Source organism: Gopherus flavomarginatus, chromosome 6 (assembly GCF_025201925.1).
Source record: "Gopherus flavomarginatus isolate rGopFla2 chromosome 6, rGopFla2.mat.asm, whole genome shotgun sequence".
NCBI classification, from domain to species: Eukaryota; Metazoa; Chordata; order Testudines; family Testudinidae; genus Gopherus; species Gopherus flavomarginatus.
This window is the reverse complement of record NC_066622.1, coordinates 26,068,514-26,088,615: the sequence shown is the minus strand read 5'-3', so window position 1 is coordinate 26,088,615 and position 20,102 is coordinate 26,068,514. Positions and strand designations below refer to the sequence as shown.

At 38.4% G+C, this 20,102-nt stretch overlaps 2 protein-coding genes across 9 annotated transcripts in view; one reads left to right on the top strand and one right to left on the bottom strand.

The window, feature by feature from the left end:
• Window positions 1-20,102, top strand: part of CCDC66 (coiled-coil domain containing 66) — an 87,551-nt gene that overhangs the window by 34,861 nt on the left and 32,588 nt on the right. Inside the window, exons 15-19 of the mRNA XM_050958493.1 lie at window positions 1,552-2,051; window positions 4,537-4,574; window positions 6,063-6,349; window positions 8,052-8,179; window positions 9,869-9,956. Of these exons, the coding sequence (XP_050814450.1) occupies window positions 1,552-2,051; window positions 4,537-4,574; window positions 6,063-6,349; window positions 8,052-8,179; window positions 9,869-9,952 (1,037 nt within the window). The 3' untranslated portion in view covers window positions 9,953-9,956. The remainder of the gene's footprint in view (window positions 1-1,551; window positions 2,052-4,536; window positions 4,575-6,062; window positions 6,350-8,051; window positions 8,180-9,868; window positions 9,957-20,102) is intronic.
• TASOR (transcription activation suppressor) overlaps window positions 12,331-20,102 on the bottom strand; it is a 60,067-nt gene continuing 52,295 nt past the window's right edge. For 4 of the 8 annotated variants that reach the window (XM_050958418.1, XM_050958420.1, XM_050958419.1 and 1 more), the window contains 5 exons: window positions 17,787-17,946; window positions 16,724-16,832; window positions 16,371-16,549; window positions 16,124-16,282; window positions 14,281-15,433 (listed from right to left, as the gene is read on the bottom strand). In XM_050958418.1, coding sequence (XP_050814375.1) covers window positions 14,880-15,433; window positions 16,124-16,282; window positions 16,371-16,549; window positions 16,724-16,832; window positions 17,787-17,946 — 1,161 coding nt within the window. In that variant the 3' untranslated portion in view covers window positions 14,281-14,879. Of the gene's footprint in view, window positions 13,248-14,280; window positions 15,709-16,123; window positions 16,283-16,370; window positions 16,550-16,723; window positions 16,833-17,786; window positions 17,947-20,102 lie in introns of those variants that run through there. The other 4 variants (XM_050958425.1, XM_050958426.1, XM_050958423.1 and 1 more) reach the window with 2 other exon arrangements.

Sequence of the window (20,102 nt, the reverse complement as noted above, 5' to 3'; positions counted from 1 at the left end):
CTAAGAATTTTTCAGTCAGCTTCCCCACACTGTCCAGTGTGGAGGACTGATGCCTGTTCACCCATATACTCCCCACCACAGAATAGTTTCTGCAAGGTCGTCTTATGATCAGACATCCATCACTTCCTCCACCCCCTGGCTCTCTGGGGGTAACAACCAGCTAGTAGCCCAGTCTTGACAGCCTCTCTGTTTTTCGCCATCCTAAATTTCTGTTGGGATCTTTCTGACAACAGAACCATTCTATCTGCGATGGCATGTTCTTCACTTAGGGATGCTTCGCCTGTCAGATAAGGAGCTACTTCCAAAGCCCACGATGCCTTATCCCAACCAGAACTTAAAGCCACCCTCTCAAAAGTTTGGTGAAAGGCCTGAAGGTCATTTTTTGGAGCCACTTTACAATATCCAGTTCCCTGGGCTCTATTGTTAACCCCGGTCACGGGACTCACCAGATTCTGCAGTGTCCCATGCTGTATGGCCATCTGTTCCTTGATAAAGTCCTGGAGAACATTCTGTTGGTCTGCCTGCCACACTGGGCCTGCTGCTCTGGTTGGTAGGACTGTTGAAAAAACTGTATGGAGTACTCCATTTCAGAATTTCTTCCACTTCCCAGATCATTGACCCTTGCGCTGGCTCTCTCTTTGGCTTCCAGCACAGATGAGGGACACAGGTCCAGAAGAAGCCCCCAAGTATGTTGCAGGGTGGTCCCCTGGGAGTCTCTCTTGCCTTAGGTACAGACCCACACACTCCAGCCACCTTCCCCACCACTATTTATTATAGTGTTCTATCAGGCCACTACCTATAGTACTATTTATATATGTACAAGTCCTAGTCAGCTCCCCTCTTACTAAGGGAAAAGGAATCTGTACTAAGAACAACCAGGTCTGTCTTCCTTCATGTTCTGCACCTCCACCCTTTCCAAGGTTTCCTTCCTCTCTATGTATCTGCTCCCAGCTGCTAGGATTGCTTTTCCCTCTAATTAGCCCTTCAGCTGTGACCCTGTTTGTTAATTGGTCTTCCACTTAGATCCCAAGTAACCTATATTGGTGGGGATCCAAGTGACAGGTTACTGAGTCAGCTGCTAACTCAGAACCCCTGTCAGAGAAGAGAAAAAAGAAACCAGATTGGGAATGCCTGTTACACTCAGTAGCACTTAAAATGGTGAATATGATCTGACAAACTATAAACAAGATGCACCTTAGATATTCATATAAAAGCTTCATGTTGTTTTTCATCATTGGGCTATCACAATACAAGATGAACTCTATATATCAGGACAATATAGTTTCATTTCATTTATATTTTAAGTTTTCTTACATTTTGTTCCCCGTGTTTTTAAGCATAGATTGAGTTTATCGGATAACTATGTTGGTTCTCCCCTGTGCTGTTTACTTTGAAACATCAAAAAGAATAAAAGAGTATGCCAATATTGTTGCAACCAGTGTTTTGAATGAAGTTATCAGTAATGCATTTATAGTCTAAATACTGAAATATAAATCAAAGAAGTCATGTGGCCTGCTTAGAAAAATATAAAAGAGACACTTTTCTTTTTAGATGACTTTGACACCAGAGCATACATCCGAACTGAAACATGTACTGAGCCAGTTGTAGAAAGCAGAACTGTGGACTGTACATCTCCAGATATTTCCATAGAATATAAAGAGAAATTTAACATCAAAAAATGCAAGAAAGAAATGCAGTATCCAGATAAAAATAAAATTTCCGAAAAAGAGAATAACGACAGTTACACTGATTTGTATAACCAATTTGCAAGAAAAGAGAAACAAACAAAACCTATGGAAAAATATGGAAAGAGACCTGACTGGAACATAAACAAACCTGGGAAAAGGTATATTCCAGCATCAGAAAGATACCCTAGACAGCTACAAAAGCAAAGGGAGGAAAAGAAAGTAAGACGACAGATAGAGCTGCTTCAGTTGGTAGAAAGAAATACTCCTGGAAAACTCTGCCAAAAGAAAGAAGTCTCTCCAGAAAGGTCTCCTTCACCTCACCAGGAAACTAATACAAAGAGTAAGGGACATGCAGTCACAAAGGTAATGGTTTGGTGTTTAACAGCAAAAATTTTTCATCATAACCTTGGCTCACTTAATAGCTCATTTGTATCTGGGCTAGATCATTGGTGCAACTCCACCACTTAGTTCACTAAGTGGATATTCTAGTGACATAATACGTTCAGATTTCACTCACCTGGATTTTGATGTCCCCATAACCCTCCTCTGTATTTATTCCCTGTTATTTAGTTGTCACTTACTCTTTGTGTAAAGAGGGAATCTGATTGGCAGCAAAATACAAGTCTGGTTATCATTGTACCCTTGGAGATTGAAATTATGAAACTGACTTTACCCTCTGTGTCCATCAAAGGCAGGAAAACATACAGGAGAACAATGTTAATTTTCACAAACAACCAAAAAAGCCATTGTTGACTTGTGAGAGAATTTATGACAGCAAAGTACATATTTCATAATTGCACCTTTTCTTCCTTCTCCCATTCCACTAAACACACATCATCAGTAGCCCATGGCTGGAAAAAAATCCTATCTTCCTATACTTTAAAGAAAATATTCCTGATACTGCTCACCTCCCAGTATTGACATTGTGCCTCATTCCGTCCCTTCACACCAGGTCTCCCTTCCAGTGAAACGTGTCTGGGAGATAAAGTGACCTCTGTAATTCTGTATAGCCAGCCAAGAAGCCATTTATTTGTTTGGCTGAAAATGAATGCTACAAATGCACTCCTTCAAAGGCTGTGGGCACAATAAGTAATCTGTGAGATTCCATAGGTATTCATGTATATGTATTAAATGAATGTGCAAGATAGAATTGCAAAACTGAAGACAGTTTTTAACTTACGTTAGTCAACAACGATGGCAGTTATTACAACTGAGTTCTGCAGTTGATTTTCAGGAAAGTTGGCCTTTAAGTGAAAATACAAGATAAATTGAAGTAGAGTATAAATTGCTTGTTCAAAAGTCTAATAAACCATATATAAATTAATTTTCATTTATAAGAAAAAAACTTCCCTGGTGTCTGAAAAAAGGGACCTACATTTAATAATAGTGCTCAGCCTGAAGCTTTGGGTAGAATGGATACAGCCATAAAAGGTACTGCATCAGGTCCTATATCCTGGTGTGTCTGATTGTTCCAACCACCTGTAGGTACACCTCTACCTCAATATAACGCTGTCCTCAGGAGACAAAAAAATCTTCCTGCTTTATAGGTGAAACCGCGTTATATTGAACTTGCTTTGATCCACTGGAGTGTGCAGCCCTGCCCCGCCTCCCCCCCCCAGAGCTCTGCTTTACCACGTTGTATCTGAATTCATGTTATATCAGGTCGTATTATATCGAGGTGGAGGTGTACTTTTCCACCTAGAGAGAGAGAGAGAGAGAGAGAGAGAGAGAGTGTGAGTGTGTGTTTCCATACTCCTGCTTTATACCATGGAGAATCTTTCACTCTTACACCCTTTTCCTCTCACAGACATTCCAATTTTGTGTTTCCCTGATAGGATGCCAGCCCTTTTTCTGAGTTGCTGATTAGGTGTTATGTCTCATCTGCTTTGATGCAACAGCGTTCGCAGAGATCTCAGCTGCTTCCTTGGCTTCACAAGAGTTGAGGAAGGAATTCTTGCCTAATCACTCTTCCAGGGTACCACTCCTATGGACACCCCACTAGACAAACTGATTCTGAGGCTTGAAATTTTAACCCTTAATTTCTCTGGGAGTAGCAGTTAGTGGTACCTGTAATGCAGTGGTGGGCAGTCTGTGGGCTGCATGCGGCCCATCAGGCTAATCTGATTGTGGGCCTCAAAACATTTTGCTGACATTGACCGTCCATTGGCACGGCCGTCTGCAGCTCCCACTGGCTACGTTTTTCCGTTCCTGACCAATGGGAGCTGTGGGAAGCAGCCCTTTCCCACAGATCCCATTGGCCAGGAATGGCCAACCATGGCCACTGGGAGCTGCGGGAGACAGAGGGTGGCTGTGCCTGTGGATGGTCAATGTCAGCAAAACGTCTCACAGCCCACAGTCAGATTACCCTGTTGGACTGCAGGTTGCCCACCACTGCTCTAGTGGCCAGAACTTGTCCCTCTCTGGGTTAGTGAGGTTCCCTCTAATGGCAAGACTTGATCAAGGAATGTCATGATCTCAGCAGTGCCCCCTTGAGTCACAAACAACCTGTACACACCCTACCTCCAATCATTACTAGTATTACAGACCTTAATGTCCCTGGTTCTTCATAGCTTTTGCATCAACTCTGGAAATCCCAAACTTACTCTGCACATTTAACTTCATAGAAGTGTAAGTTGTCTTCAGAGAATTACATCAGCAATGAATTTGGTCTGCAGTGTTTATAAAATAGCATCTCTTTGATTAAAGCTTAGATATGTATATTTCCCCTGAATTCAGGTCTAACACTACTTTAGGAACTTTAGAAGGAAAAAAACCATTTTGTCTTACAAAATAAAATATATATTATAAAAAATTTGAATTTTATTTTCTTCTTTTGATCTTATTCTAGGAAGGACAATCTCAGAAGAGTCATTTGAATGAAGAAAGGTAGGTCTGCATTCTGTATCAGTTATTACAAGGAAATTAAGAATGAGAAATTAGGTATGTTTTAGTGCCATTTTTACTTTTTATTAAAAATATACCATTTTTTAAATAAAAGTTTATATATCAAGTAAAAAACATTTCAGAGAGTACTATACTTGGGTAAACTATGCTGATCACATGTGGAGTCTTTCAAAATTTCTTTAGATTTGCTTTAGATTTGGAGTGTTCTGATCACCCTTAATCCCTTCATAACTGGAATTTCAGATGGCAAAGATACTGTACTTGTAATGAAAGAAAAAATACACAAATAATTCCCTCATGGTTGTGGAGAAAAGCTTTAAACATGAACTTGACTGGTTTTCAGTGCTACAAGGCAAATTCAATTAATTTAACATTTATTACTAAAATACTGGATGATTTTTAAGTTAATTATAATTTTGGGGGGCCTTACTCATGATTTTTGAATGGTTGAGATTGGCAATACAGGAAGTACACATTTTTGTAAACTCTCCTCCTGCTGTCACTGACTAACTTCCCTCATAGACTGCTTTAAGCACCCAAGTGCCAAATGAATTGGATTCCTTATTGAAGGACCCATTCTTGCAACCTCTCTGTGTAAGGAGAAGATATTGGATCAGATCAAAATGGCCTTTTGATGTGCTTCATTGTGAGCTAAAGGCATATATTAGACAGCAGAATCTGTCCCAAAATGAGGGCAAGTTTATTTAAGAACAGGACCTACTCTTCCTTTCTGTAACTTGGGCACGGGACATGACCTTTAGCAGTATATATTTTTTGCCTAGCACGTTTATTTGCATTTGCCTTCATAAAAAAGTGTTTAGAATGCATTTTATCCTTAAAAGAACTAGCAGAGATTTAAACAATATGAATTACTTTTATAAGTTTCATAGAGCTTGTTTTAGGGAAAGAGAGAATGATGAACAAATGGCTAATTCTAGAAAACAGATATTTCTGTTAAATGTTTAAAATAAAAGTGTCAAATACTATAGAAGGAAAATTATAGGATGCCACTCAGTCTAGGAAATAAGAGCCCACAATTGTCTGCAAGCTAACAGAAATAGAATATTCATGGCCTGATTCTCAGGTCTGGCCAAGCCTTCAGACGGCTCTTTGGTCCCAAATGACCATTTTGGCAGGCGGGAATAACCAGATCTGTGTGGGTTCTCCCTTTCATCAACCCATGCAGCCTATCCTGTAGTGACAAGAGAAGTAGCACAGAGTCATTATTCTGATTCGTTGTCATCTGGGAATTCCTAATTAGCAAGATCCTTGAGTTTCTGGCCACTTTGCGCTAAAAGTGTGAGCAGCGTAAATGTTTATAGTGCATATAAAGCACATAGGGGAGGAAAGACATCATTTTAGATTTTGTTTAAAGATCTATTAAACAATATTTCATTAGTTTTGAGGCGTATTAATAAAATGAAGCATATTGCTTGAAAATTTTGGTCTAACTAAAATTGTTTTGCACAGATCCGAATCACCACCTGTTCCAGCAGTTAAAAACAGATTATACCAAGTACAACAAAGGCAGATAAATACTTCTAATTTCCCAGTTCAGAATGGCAATATTGGGAGAGAGAGAAATACCAACACAGACATGCAACAGAGGAAATCGTCTTCGCCAGTTATTGAACCTGAACGGCCACCTTCTTCTCATTTTATTCCCTATGTGCGAACAAATGAAATTTATTACCTTGATCCAGATGCACCAATGACTAGACCTTCAACACATGATCCACAATATCAACAGTTTAATGGTACTGAAACATATTGTAAACCGATATTAAGATGGGGGGAGGAATTATAGTGATTTAGTTTGAAGAGTTGTGTGAATACCTAATGTAAATAGTGCACTGAAGTCTCTGACATTTATCCTTATAAATGCCTTTGACTAATCAGTTGTGGCGCGGTATTATACAGAGAGCCTGTACTTGGTAGGCCACTAATGGATAGTGTTAAAAGAAAATAAAGTTAACAAAGCTAAACATTCATATGCCCCTTCAGGCTTCAGCCATCATTCCGGAGGACATGATTCCATGCTGATGATGTAGTGTGTTAATAAAATTTGTGACTGAACTGCATGGGGGAGAATTGTATGTCCCCTGTTCTGTTTTACCCGCATTCTGCCATATATTTCATGTTATAGCAGTCTCGGATGATGACCCAGCGCATGTTGTTTGATTTACAAACACTGTCACTGCAGATTTGACAGAAGACAAAGAAGGTACCAATGTGAGATTTCTAAAAATAGCTACAGCACTCGACCCAAGGTTTAAGAATATGAAGTGCCGTCCAAAATCTGAGAGGGATAAGGTGTGAAGCATGCTTTCGGAACGTTTAAAAGAGCAACACTCAGATGCGGAAACTACAGAACCCAAACCACCAAAACAGAAAATCAACCTTCTGCTGGTGGCATCTGACTTAGATGGTGAAAATGAATATGCATTGGTCCACTCTGCTTTGGATCATTATTGAACAGAACCCGTCATCAGCATGGATGCATATCCTCTGGAATGGTGATTGAAGCATGAAGGGACATATGAATCTTTAGTGCATCTGGCACATAAATATCTTGCGACGCTGGCTACAGCAGTGCCACGTGAACGCCTGTTCACACCTTCAGGTGACATTATAAACAAGAAGCAGGCAGCTTTATCTCCTGCAAATGTAATCAAACTTGTTTATCTGAGTGATTGGCTGAAATAGGACTGAGTGGACTTGTAGGCACTAAAGTTTTACATTGTTTTATTTTTGAATGAAGTTATTTTTTGTGCATAATTCTACATTTGTAAGTTCAGCTTTCATGATAAAGAGATTGTACTACAGTACTTCTATCAGGTGAACTGAAAGTACTATTTCGTTTTTTACAGTGCAAATATTTGTAATGAAAAATAAATATAAAGTGAGCACTGTATACTTTGTATTGTGTTGTAATTGAAATCAATATATTTGAAAATGTAGAAAATATCCAAAAATATTTAAATAAATGGTATTCTGATTTTGTTAACATTGCGGTTAATCGCCATTAATTTTTTTAATCACTCGACAGCCCTAATACTAACCAAAATTTACAAGATAGGCAAAGTTAAAAAAAAAAAAAAAAAAAAGCTGCTTAAGCTCTTTGTTTTAAGGATATTTACTTTGTATATTTTGACATGTAATATTGACAATTTGTGTTTTAATGGTTATGTAGCTTTAACTTTTTGAATCTCAGCCTCTACTGGCATTAACAATTATTGTCTAACCCCTAGTTGTCTGATCTCCCCATACTTTGTTGCAACTGTGAAAAGTTAAATCTATAGAAATAGAAAAAACGCTTAAAAATAAACATTGATATTTTCTGTTAATTATAAAAAAAATCAAATTCTGCAAAGCCTATAAAAAGATTACTTGGAAGAAATTAAAGTAAAATTGAAACAATTACTTAGTATAATTAATTTGATTTATACTTATCTTTAGATTCTTGCCATACACCACGGCAGATTTTTAGTTCTGATCATGTGAGAGATCCACTTCTTAATCCTAATGTGGTGAAAAACAGAGACCGACAACAGGCAATCCTCAAAGGACTATCAGAATTACGCCAGGTACAGTATCAGCTAAATCTGTAATGAACATTGTAAAGTTTTGTATTTTCATAATCATTTCCCATCCTTTTAGCCCTATTCTTGATTCTATCCCTGTCTTTCATCCTATTTTTTTGTCCTGGTGATTCTTACATTACTCTCATCTTTAGCCTCTTTCTTTTCCTAGCTTTGAGACAGTTGAGCACCTAAGAAAGTGGTCTTCCTGGGGAGAGGTGATTCAACTCTGGGATAAAAGTGGAATAATTTTTTCACAGCACATCAGGACCCTAACTTAAGGGTGTCAAGTATCAGAGGGGTAGCCATGTTAGTCTGGATCTGTAAAAGCAGCAAGAGTCCTGTGGCACCTTATAGACTAACAGACGTTTTGGAGCATGAGCTTTCGTGGGTGAATACCCACTCTGTTGGATGCATCCGATGAAGTGGGTATTCAGCCACGAAAGCTCATGCTCCAAAACGTCTGTTAGTCTATAAGGTGCCACAGGACTCTTTGCTGCTATCTTAAGGGGATGACATTCCCACAACTGGTGGTTGAGTCTATCAAGGTGTAGCTGTCCACTCACAGCAAAAGACTTAACAGGGCTGGCAATCATATAGCAACTATGAAAAATATTTTACTTTGTTAATTTGAAGTATGAATTGTTACAAAACACCTTCCCTAAATTAGGTTTTTTGTCAACACTGAAATCTGTTTTTGGATTCCAAGTATATCTATAAAAATAAGAAGTGTCTTAAAATATATAACTGAATTTGTTCAAAAGAAAAGCGTGTGCATATTTGCATAAGCTACGTAGTGTTTGCTTCATTACCTCTATTAAATTAATGGTAATGACATAACTCCACAAGATTTAGTGAAAACAATGGTGTAGTTATTGAGGGGCAAAAAAGAGCCTTTAGGCCACCTTTCCACTTTCTGAGCTCCTTCCAGGGTCTGTACAGGCACTAGTGTAAGTTCTGGTAACCTTGAAGCTACTGTAACACACAATGTTTATTATTAATCCTTTCTAATCTACTTAAATTTCCACAATGGTGCAAATTTGTGGGTTTTTAAACTTTTTTTTAAATCACAGTTGTGGGATATTGGGGGGGAGGGCCTAGTACAATTAATGATAGACAGTGAGCATCAAAAAGTTAAAGCTTTTTAACTTAACACAAATTGTCAACACTATAGTCAAAACATGCAAAATAAACATCCTTAAATCAAACTAAGTCCTTAAGCAGCATTTTTTTTACTTTGTAAATGTCAGTTACTACTGATAGAAATATTTTTTCATCAGTTTGTGTATATATGGCTAAAAACAACATTTTACCAATAAAAATCTAATCTTTCCACACCACAAGTGCAGCTGGAGCAGCATAAAGGAGCTGTAGCAAAGGCTAGAATCTCCACATTTTTAGTGTTATTGCCGCAGCTCATGTTGCTTTACCCAAACCACTCTTCAGAATCAGTGTTTCAACTCTTTAACTATGCTCACTCTAGCTACTAGAGCTCACATGCCCCTCCAGAGGCAGGAATAGATCCCAACAGTCTTGATTTTCAGTTCTTCGTTGCCTTGCACATCCACACAGGTAAGCAAAGGCTAAACTGGTTAAAGAGCCTTAAAAGTGTGAATAAGAAATAAAGTAGAAGCTTGCCATTGGCTCCTATTTTGTGGAGAAGGAAGAGCATTTACTTTGTACTCATTATTTCAGGGTCTCCTCCAAAAGCAGAAGGAGTTGGAGACTGGTCTAATTCCAACCATGAATCAAGAAGAAAACTTTATTTCACCATTTTAAAAAAAGGTACACACGTATACAAAAAAAAATCTTTAAACTTTTAAAAAGTTTAAAAATGTCAGGCACAGCACTTTATATTTGCTACTGTAATTTACTAACTTCATCTAAATCTCTTTTAACCAAGGTCCTATCTCCTACATGAACTGTGACAGGTTATGGGGTTTTGTTCCCTTTCCTCCTCCCCACATGTGGTTGTTTGAAGATGCTTGAATCTAATATATAATGCATTTGCTGTTTAGAACAATCTTCTGCTTTGAAGATTTAAGATTATGTAGTAGAAAAACAGTAGTATAGAAAGTTATTTACATTAACTTTTTGTAGAATTTAAAATGTATTTTTTGTATAAATAAATGTATTAAATATTTAATGACATACCAATTTTTACTTCACACTAAAAAAAATTAGAAGTGCCAAATCTCTTCCCCTTTCAGTGTTGCCTTGTCCAAAAAGCTGTCTGATCACTTAGATAAATAATGTGTGTGCTAGTGAGCAACCCAGCGTACGTATTGAATAAGCTAGCTAAAACTGAACGGCAGTGCTTATTGTCCAGCTATGCCAGAAAGACGACAAGAGACACGTAGCATAGTTTAGTTAGGCCACAACTTCCTTCTTAAAAGTCTGGGAGTCCCTGGCCGATAGAAGTGTACAGTGCAGATAATTCCATAATCATTTCAATATATAGCTGGGGGCTTCTGACATCTCTCCCCCATATCTACCCTGGTCCCCAGCCAACCCACAGCAGGGACCTCAACCTCCCCCCCCCTCCTCAAATAAGGGTTAAGGGGGACTATAAAGAAGGAGGAAGAATGGGTTCCCTGCTATACCAGCCATAGGAGTCCCAAACCCTCTCCACCCCCACCCATTTCTTCTCTTTTAAATCCTTTACCAGTGCATTTTTATCTGATCACTGTAGCCCTTCCCCATGGAATACCTGCAGTGGGCATCTTCCAAAAGAGGCACCAGCAATTAGCTTGGCCACCTCCCTCCTTAGTTAACCAGGTGCCCAGACATCTCCTAATGCCCCCTTTAATATCAGCCAAAAACTTCTCAGTTCCCATGTCTGACAGGTGGACCCCATCCTCCCTGAATAATTCTGATGCCTCATATACTTTGCCTGGATGTGAACACACTGACACTCCTATGGCATCCATTAATTTAGCCAGCTGCCTATTCACATACCTCCTGGCCTTGTTGACCTTTCAGGGGCTTCACAGCTCCCTGCCATGCCCTGCATTGCAGCTTATCCAATCATACAATTTTTACTCCTGGGAGAAGTTCCAGGATCAGCCCCAAGTCCTTCTTAACTCTGACCATTAAGGCTATCCCTTTACACAGTCCCACATTATCTTCCTCAAGGTGAGCCACAATTATATTTGATGCCTGCTCACAGGACCCTGCAGTGTATGGAGGAGGCATCAGTTGGTCCCATAACATGCCCCTCCTCCCATGCCAGCTGAGGACTGCTTCACCACTGAGGCCCAGCTGCAAACCTCCAGCCAACCTGGAAGCCACCTGTGCACCCAGTAATGAAAATACAAAGGAAGATTAACACACATATCCGCACTCTCCCTTTGCACATTTCAGAATAGCAATGCCCAATTGCCTGAATTTGTTCTAACCCCCGTACCCAGCTGGGCTGGTGCTGTTGCAGCCTAGATCCTGAATGAATGGGAACCAAAATTCATATGCTGGGCATCCCAACCTTGTCAGTCCCTATCTTGAAACTGTAGCAAACTGGTATGATGTGAGGGAACTCCCGTAACAGTGAATAAAGAGTAGCCCATCTCTCCCTGGTCTTATCATCTTGTATGTATTTGAAGATAACTGCCTTAAATCAACATCAAAGAGCATTTGTTTAATTTACAGCTGATAAACATTTGGCCATTTGTTAGGCAACAGTTTGGATAAATTCTCTCATTAGATACATGAGAAACACCACACACATCTGAATGTGCGCTTTGTAATACAGTTGTTTCTGTATGACAATCTGTCTAAAGTTTAATGAAGAAAGGAAATTGAGAGTATTTTTCTTCATGAGAAGAATTGCCCTTGCATGATGACTTCGCATGTGCCATACAGTGGCTTAGTTCCTAATACAGTTTATTCTGTAATGCAGAATACAGTTTGATATTCTGGAAGGAATAGCTTTTTGTATCTATACTCAATACAGTAAAATGAAGTGAAGCTGTTCTTCTATTTTTAGAAGTCATCTTTTTATAGAAGTGTTTTACTTAAAATGCATTAAATGAGTATTTAAAAAATTAATGCCAGCTTGAAATTAGCAAGAAGAACGAGGAGTACATGTGGCACCTTAGAGACTAACAGGTTTATTTAGCATGAGCTTATGTCCAAATAAATTCGTTAGTCTAAAGTGCCACAAGTACTCCTGATTCTTTTTGCTGATACAGACTAACACGGCTACCACTCTGAAGCTTGAAATGAGTTAGCTAAAACTATTTTTTTTAAAGCTATTTTAAGTAGTGAGTGCACTTGTCATTGGTGGCTTAATAATCACATTTTGCCTTTAAAACATTTGTCCCTTGGCTGTACTAAAACCTGAACTGACTGCAACAAAAATAAACTAGCAATTACTCCATTCCTTTTCCAAGCCATTTATCTGTTCTTCTGTGCCTTAATTTATGGAGTACCTGCACTGAACATCCACCACAAGGAGGCGCCAGCCATTAGCTTGGCTGCCTCCTCCCCCACACCCAGCTGTGTTCCCAGACATCTCCCAATACCCTTTTACATCAGCCAAAAATATGGCAGCACCCAAGTCTGACAAGTGCACCCCATCCTCCTAAAGTAACTCCAGTGCCCCATAGACTATGCCAGGATGTGAAATTACTGTCCCCCACCAAGAGCAACAAGGATTTGGCCACCTCCCTGTTCACATACTTCCCAGTTTTGTCCACCCTGGCGGGGTTCATGGCTTGGAAAAGGAATGGAATAATTGCTAGTTTGTTTGTTGCATATTAGACCGATGATAACCCCCAGAAAAATTCCCAGGATCTGCGTCATGTCGCTTCTAGTTCAAAGCATTAACTCCACCCCTTTAAGTGTTCCAAGATCATTTTCTCCCAGGTGTATCACCAATATATCCGGTGGCTACTGATGCACTCGCACAGCATACAACAGCGGTAACATGCCCCTTCCTGCGTGCCAACTGAATATGCTTCGCCACCGAATCCTAGCTGGGAGCCTTAGGGCAACCTGGATTTGTGCTTATGCACCCAAATCACAATACTTTGCCCACAGATCCACACCATTGTGTGTATAGCTGGTTGTCCTGTATCTGAAATGATAACACAACTGATTAATGTTGATTTTCCACCTGTGGTTTTACATATGTTCAGTTTGCATTAGACTGCCAGCACCCGATTGCCTGAATAGCCTCTGCTTCCGTACCTATCTGTGCTGTTGCCACCTATGTTCTGAATGAGTGGGAGCTTTTCTTTTATTTTTAGAAGTCATCTTTTTATAGAAGTGTTTTACTTAAAATGCATTAAATGGGTATTCTAAAAATGAATACCAGCTTGAAATTAGTTAGCTTTCAAAAAATAGTTCTAGCTACTATAAGTAGTGAGTGCACCTGTCATTTGTGGCTTAATAATCACATTTTGCCTTTAAAACAACATTTGTCCCCTGGCTGTACTAAAACCTAAACTGCCAGCAACAAAAATAAACTGTCTTGACAGAAAAAAAAACAAAACCCAAGAACTTAGTAATATTAAAAAAAACCTCTTAGGTAGTAGTGGACTTTAAACACTAAATTTAAAAAAACAAAAAAACCGAACACATGGTAGTATGCCAGAGTTTGTTTTACCATCCACATAGTATTTTCTGGAAATCTTCTCTATAGTATTTACAAGACTGTGCACAAGGAAAGTTGATACATTTGTGCTTCAGTAATTGAGTTACTACAGAAAAATGTTCGGGGATGGGGAAGGAGACAAAATCTAGCACAATACATATAATTTTAAAGAACGGGTGAGAACAGTAATTAAACTCTTAAGATATTCATTTTTAGTGGCAGTGCCACATTTAGCAGAACATTAAGTTCAGAGCCTAAAAAGTACCGATAGTGTCTGTTACACTACTATAGTAATTCAAGTTAAGACAGAACAAATCAGCTGTCTGCCATCTGTACATTTATAAGAAGATACAGAACTTTAAAACTGTAGGGCTATTTCCATGCAGTTGTGGTAAGCAGAAGGTACTAAACAGATTAATTAGATGCACACAAAAATGGTATTGAAATAAATTTTGCAGCATCAGTTTTCTGTATTTTAGAAACAGGATATAAAACAAAGCAAGTTGCTACTAAGTCCCATGTGCATGAAGAGTTTATTTTTTTTTTTTAAATGGAACTGCACCATTGGTTACTCTAATTGAGGTATTTAGCCAAAATCCAGTATTATATATATATATTTTTTCATTAAAATAACTACACTGCCTTATCGCTATGTAAAAACATTTTGTACAAAAATGTGTGTCCAATGTCAAATAAATACATAACAGTTTTTATATTCATTTAAAGACAAGTGGCTTGGATACTCTATTACAATTTACTTAAAAAATGAAGCTTTGCTATTTCACATGCTTTAGGCAAACATTCAGTTTTACATTAAAACAGACTTCAAACTGAAGCCCAAGTACAGGTCAAATACAAATGTAAAAACTTAAAAGTGCCAACAAAACAAGATAATTCAAATACAATAAATGTTAAAAAATATATATTTATTTCAATTTTCAGATGCTTCAACTGGTACAGGCCATCATGATTTAAATAAGACGGAAACATTTGAGTTAAATGACAAGAAACATTTTGCTCAGAGAATAAAATAGAAACTGTTAATTCACCTTTTTTAGAAACAAAAAGAAGTCCACAACAAACCTATAAAAAGTTTTAGTTTTGTGTTTATTTCTATTTTGAATATGGCCTGGAAGATTCACAATTTACATCCCAATTACTAGGAGATGACGACTTGTCTGTATCCATGCTCTGACTGTAAGCAGACAGAAAATAATTTCCACCTTCTTGGTTTTGACTTGTGGAAATTGGGTATGTTGTTCCCAGAAAAGTCTGATGAGTGAGAACATTAAAATGACTGAACTGATGGGACATACTTAATTGTCTACTGTAAACCTGAAAGTTGTTGAAAGGAACTTGCTCTACTGAATTGTTTTTGTCTCCTTCAGCAGAGCATGCTGTAGAAACAGGAGTTATTGGCTGTATCTCCTCCAAAACAAGTTTAGAAGTTTTTTCCATCAATCCAGTTTGTCCTTCAGAAGACAGCTGCATATCAGTTTGAGTTTTTTCTTTTGAATCTGTTCCATGTGAGCCTTTGGTCTCTGTCTGCAAAGCTTCTGAATGAGAATCATACTTTGAGGCATCACTGCAGATTTCTATTTGTGATGTTTCATCCCCTGAATCCAAAGACATATCTTCCTCATCCTTTTCATCGCTTTCTACAAGAACTATATTAAAAAAGAGAAGTCCTACTCTATTGAAATATATGATTTTTAAAAAAGCTACACACTACTCACAGAGTGTTATGCTTCGGGTAGGTAAATCCAATATCACTTAAGGCTTGGTCTTCTGCCACTCTTGTTCACTTACTCAATACACACACTTAACCCTCTGTGTGAATGTCCAGATATTCCGATGCTAAAAGCTTCTGCGCATTGTGTTCATGTTTAGTGTTGGGAAATCCCAACTCCCAGCTCCAAAGGGGTTAATGTCAAAACAGCATCTAAAGTTATACAGTAGGTCAGTATTTGATCAGACAATTACAGAATACAATTACTGACATCCAAGTTCATTTTGTTACCATTTGTAAATCTGTCATTAAGCTTATCCTTCCCTCAGAACAGAAGGGAATGTCATTTGGCTTACATATTACCTTACCCTCTTAATCAATCATTGTCATCATCATCATCAGGCTTTCTTGGATACTGAATTAGTCAGTAATTGTGTATTGAAGATACCTTAAAGTATTCCATCCCAGCATCCCTTTCCCACTTCTTAAAATACAGAGTACTTGAGAGTTGGGATTTCCTCACAAATCTACAGAGTTTGTTTTGTAAGAGTAAAGACACTACACTTAAAGGACCTCCACCCCACTCCTCTGATTAGCTGAAAAGAGTATAAAATATGCTGAATATTACCTGATTGTCTTTCAGGAACACCAGGTGAAGGAAGGTTGTTTTCTTCAGTAATTGAATTATGGTAGCCAACGAGATTTTTGAAGTTTTGCATAAAGTCATCAACTGTAGCAACTACTATTCCATTATCAGCATAATTTGAAAATGTTTTGACATTCTTTTCTAAATTTATAAAGAGAGAAAGAGGAGTGACTTAGTAAGACAATATCATCAAACTTAAGAAAAAGAGCTGCAAGTTCTGGTTTTTTACCTGTTAAGAAGACAACATGTCTTTGTTGTATATTCTGAGCCTGAAGTCGGATAAGACAGTCTAATTCTGGAGCATTTCGTGTTTGAGAGTCACAGTTATGATATGACAGAATCTCAACCATGTGTTTCTTCTGATAGGTATTCAGAAGTGTCAGCAGACTCAAGGCTTTAGCATTCATTCTATTTAAAAGAGGATTGGAGGTTTACATTTAGATCAATATTCAAACTACATAATATATCACAATGAAAACTCCCTTCAAAAATATTTTCTTGATTTAAGATTTTATATCTTTGAAAGCACTGTTTTTCTAACATGTCATTTCAATACCTTGGTATTTAGAGTACACTGCTTACCTCCCAAGCTCCTTGAGTTTTTTTTGTATTTTACAGTGGACTTTCCACTGCCATTTCCCATCAGGTGTACTGAGGTCCTCAAGAAACTTTAGGAAATTTTTAAGTTTATCTATTTTGGAGACAAAATAATGTGTTATATTGTTTTTTAAAAAAACTTTAAAAATCTAAGCCAAAACACAAAAACTATTGTCTTCCATTTTACATATCTTTAATTAACAGCTGAAAACATCACCCCAGTACTGACCTTTGCAAGAACTGTGTTTTTTTTTAAAGATTCAGTTTCTAATAGATTACAGTTTGCTGTCAGTGGCCCAGGTCCACTACAGTTGTGTAAGTTTACACTAAAATTGACTCAAAGTGACTTATTGCCATTAAGAGAGATCCATTAAAAACAAATTAACTTATGGGGGAAGGGATAGCTCAGTGGTTTGAGCGTTGGCCTGCTAAACCCAGGGTTGAGAGCTCAATCCTTGAGAGGGCCACCTAGGCATCTGGGGCAAAAATCAGTACTTGGTCCTGCTAGTGAAGGCAGGGGGCTGGACTTGATGACCTCTCAGGGTCCCTTCCCATTTTATGAGATAATATAGAGATATACCTTTAAGTTTTGTTTCTGGGGGGTTTTTTGGGGTGGGGGGGAGAGAGAATGGAGAGAACAATGCGGTTTTAAATAAAGGCTACAGTTATAAAAAGCTGTGTATAATTCTTTTGAGGACTGGAATATTAATGGTTTGGTAACATCATACAAAAAGCTTTTCATATTGAGGTAGCTATTCAGACTGACACAGGCTAAGACTAGACTGACTTCCAGCTCAGCAGCCTATGAAGTTTTAATTGGTGGCCCCAATCCAGTTGGTTATAGACAGCTATCTCCAGAAAGGCGAATAATAAAGTGCATATGAGAACGAACTGATTTAACCCTCTTCGAGGTGGTCCATTACAACAAGCTTGATACATATGACTGCAAGAAGTTTTCATTGCCTCTCTTCTGTAGTTAAATGGAGGATTTAATTCTCAAGTGCTTTCTCTGTACTAAAAATTCATGATTTTTAACAAAAATTCTTACCAACTGTGACAGACTCTGGATTAAGAACAGATTCATCAGACACAACAAAACCACCAGACACAAACAATTCATTATATGTGTGGTTTTTCACATCATCCAAGCTATCAACACCAGCAAAGCTGACACATGAAAGCCTCTTCAGAGTTACTAAACCAGGTATCTGTTTAAAAAGAGAAATATATGGTTAGCATTAGAGGTGTACAGGTATGATGCAAGCAGACAAAGGAAGAGTGGTTGATTTGAAACGCCTGTGAAAAAGAAAAGAAAACCAAGGATTACAAATTTTCCACCCCTATCACAATGCTAGCTTTTGGATTCTCAGACTTTTCCAGAAGTGACTAGTGTAGTTATTTCTGTGGGACTTGATCCCACAATGAAGTCATTACAGAAACGTAGGCAGAATGAAGGTGAGGGGGTTGGAAGTGATGACAATACAAAAAGATGAATATGCCACAAAATACCTCTAATCGCTGCCCCGTCCCAATTAAGTTGTTATACGTAGCCATAAACATAATATCCAAATGCACATAGTGAACAGACAAATTTCCCTTTACTCTTCCTTAGTGCATCATGAAAATACACAGAATAGCATTAAACCTCCATGGAGTTGAATACATATTAAGAATGATGGGCATGGACAAAGCTGTATGGGGAAATTTGCAGTCTGTTCACAGCATGTCCAGGACTAAAGACCAAGAGGTACTATTACATCTATATTTCCAAACAGAAATTACATTAAGATGGAACTAAGATTGATGGACTTCCAAACAACCTTACTTCTGCCCTGTAGTGATACCATGACACGTGATTAAAGCATTTAGCATTTGTGTTCCCAGATCAGAAGAAATTACAAAAAAATTACATCTCTCTTCTGCCCCCTCACTGTGTCAATACAGTGAAGATGTGTCTTACCTTTGTATTTCCTTATCTTAACATTTTGGATTTCTTTTACATTTAACCTAACTTGGAATATCTTGCCTTTATAATGCTTTTTTCTGGGATAAGGTAAAACACAAGGATGTTTCAGCTAAGTTACTAATACACACTCTCAACCTTAACCCCATTTTAACAGTTTTTGTCAAGGAACTCTTTAAAAATTAAAATATTCATACAAGAACAAAAGAAAGTCAAGAAACCAAAAGAGAATGTTATCTTAAGTTAGAAATATCACATGATATGAAGCATCAGACTTAAATCACCAGAAGTTCTATTTCATCATCACTGCCAGATTCACTGGTATGTTCTGACAACTGTAATTCTGACACTGCCCAAAGCAGGAAGACTGTACTACCACACTCTTTCTCCGTCCTGTGCTCCAAAAGTCCCCCTACCTCTTGCATCTCCCTCCCATGCATGCACACATTTTTCTCCTCCTTCCCCTACATGCGCTCAGCTTCCCTTTCCTAATCTTTTTGTTGAATAGATATAATGCAATAGGTAGCCTGTGAACAGAAAAATGTAGGATTAATGGTAATTTTTCCATAATAGAACATAAGAGCTGCCACACTGGGTCACACCAACAGTCCATCTAGGTCAGTATCCGGTTTCCAACAGTGACCAAAACCAGAGCTTCAGGGGGAGTGTCCAAAAACAAGGCAATTTTAGAGTGAGCCACACCTGTCTTCCCTGCCAGCTTCAGGCAGTCAGGTTGCATCCTCAACCATCATGGCTAATAGCCATCAAAGGAGCTAAACTCCATGAATTTATGTAATTCTTTTTTGAACTTGGTTATACTTTTGGCCATCACAATATCCCATGGCAATGAGTTCCACAGGCTGACACTGCATTGTGTGAAAAGTATTTCCTCTTGTTTGCGTTAAACCTACTGCCTAGTAATTTCATAGGGTAACCCACTAGTTTTTATATTGGAGGAAAGGACAAACACCACTTCCTTATTCACTTTTTTCATACCAATCATTATTTTTAGACTTCTGTCATATTGCCCCTTAGTCTCCTCTTTTCTAAAGCCTGGACTACACTCGCGGCGGGGGGGGGGGGGGGGGGGGGGGGGGGGGAGGGAAGAGAGTTGGGGTTTGAACGAAGATACTTTGTAGCTGAAGTTGCATATCTTCTCCTGCTGAGGTGGAGTACAGGCGTTGATTAGTGGATTGATTAACTGTGTCCAGACCAGACACGATAAATCGATCCCCAATATATTGAACACTACCCGCCGATCCGGCGAGTAGTATAGATGTAGCCTAAGAAACATTCCTAGACTTTTTAATCTATCCTCTTATGGAGACCACTCCATACTCTATCATCTTGGTTGCCCTTCTCTGAACCTTTTCTAGTTCCACTATAGCCTTTGAGATAGGG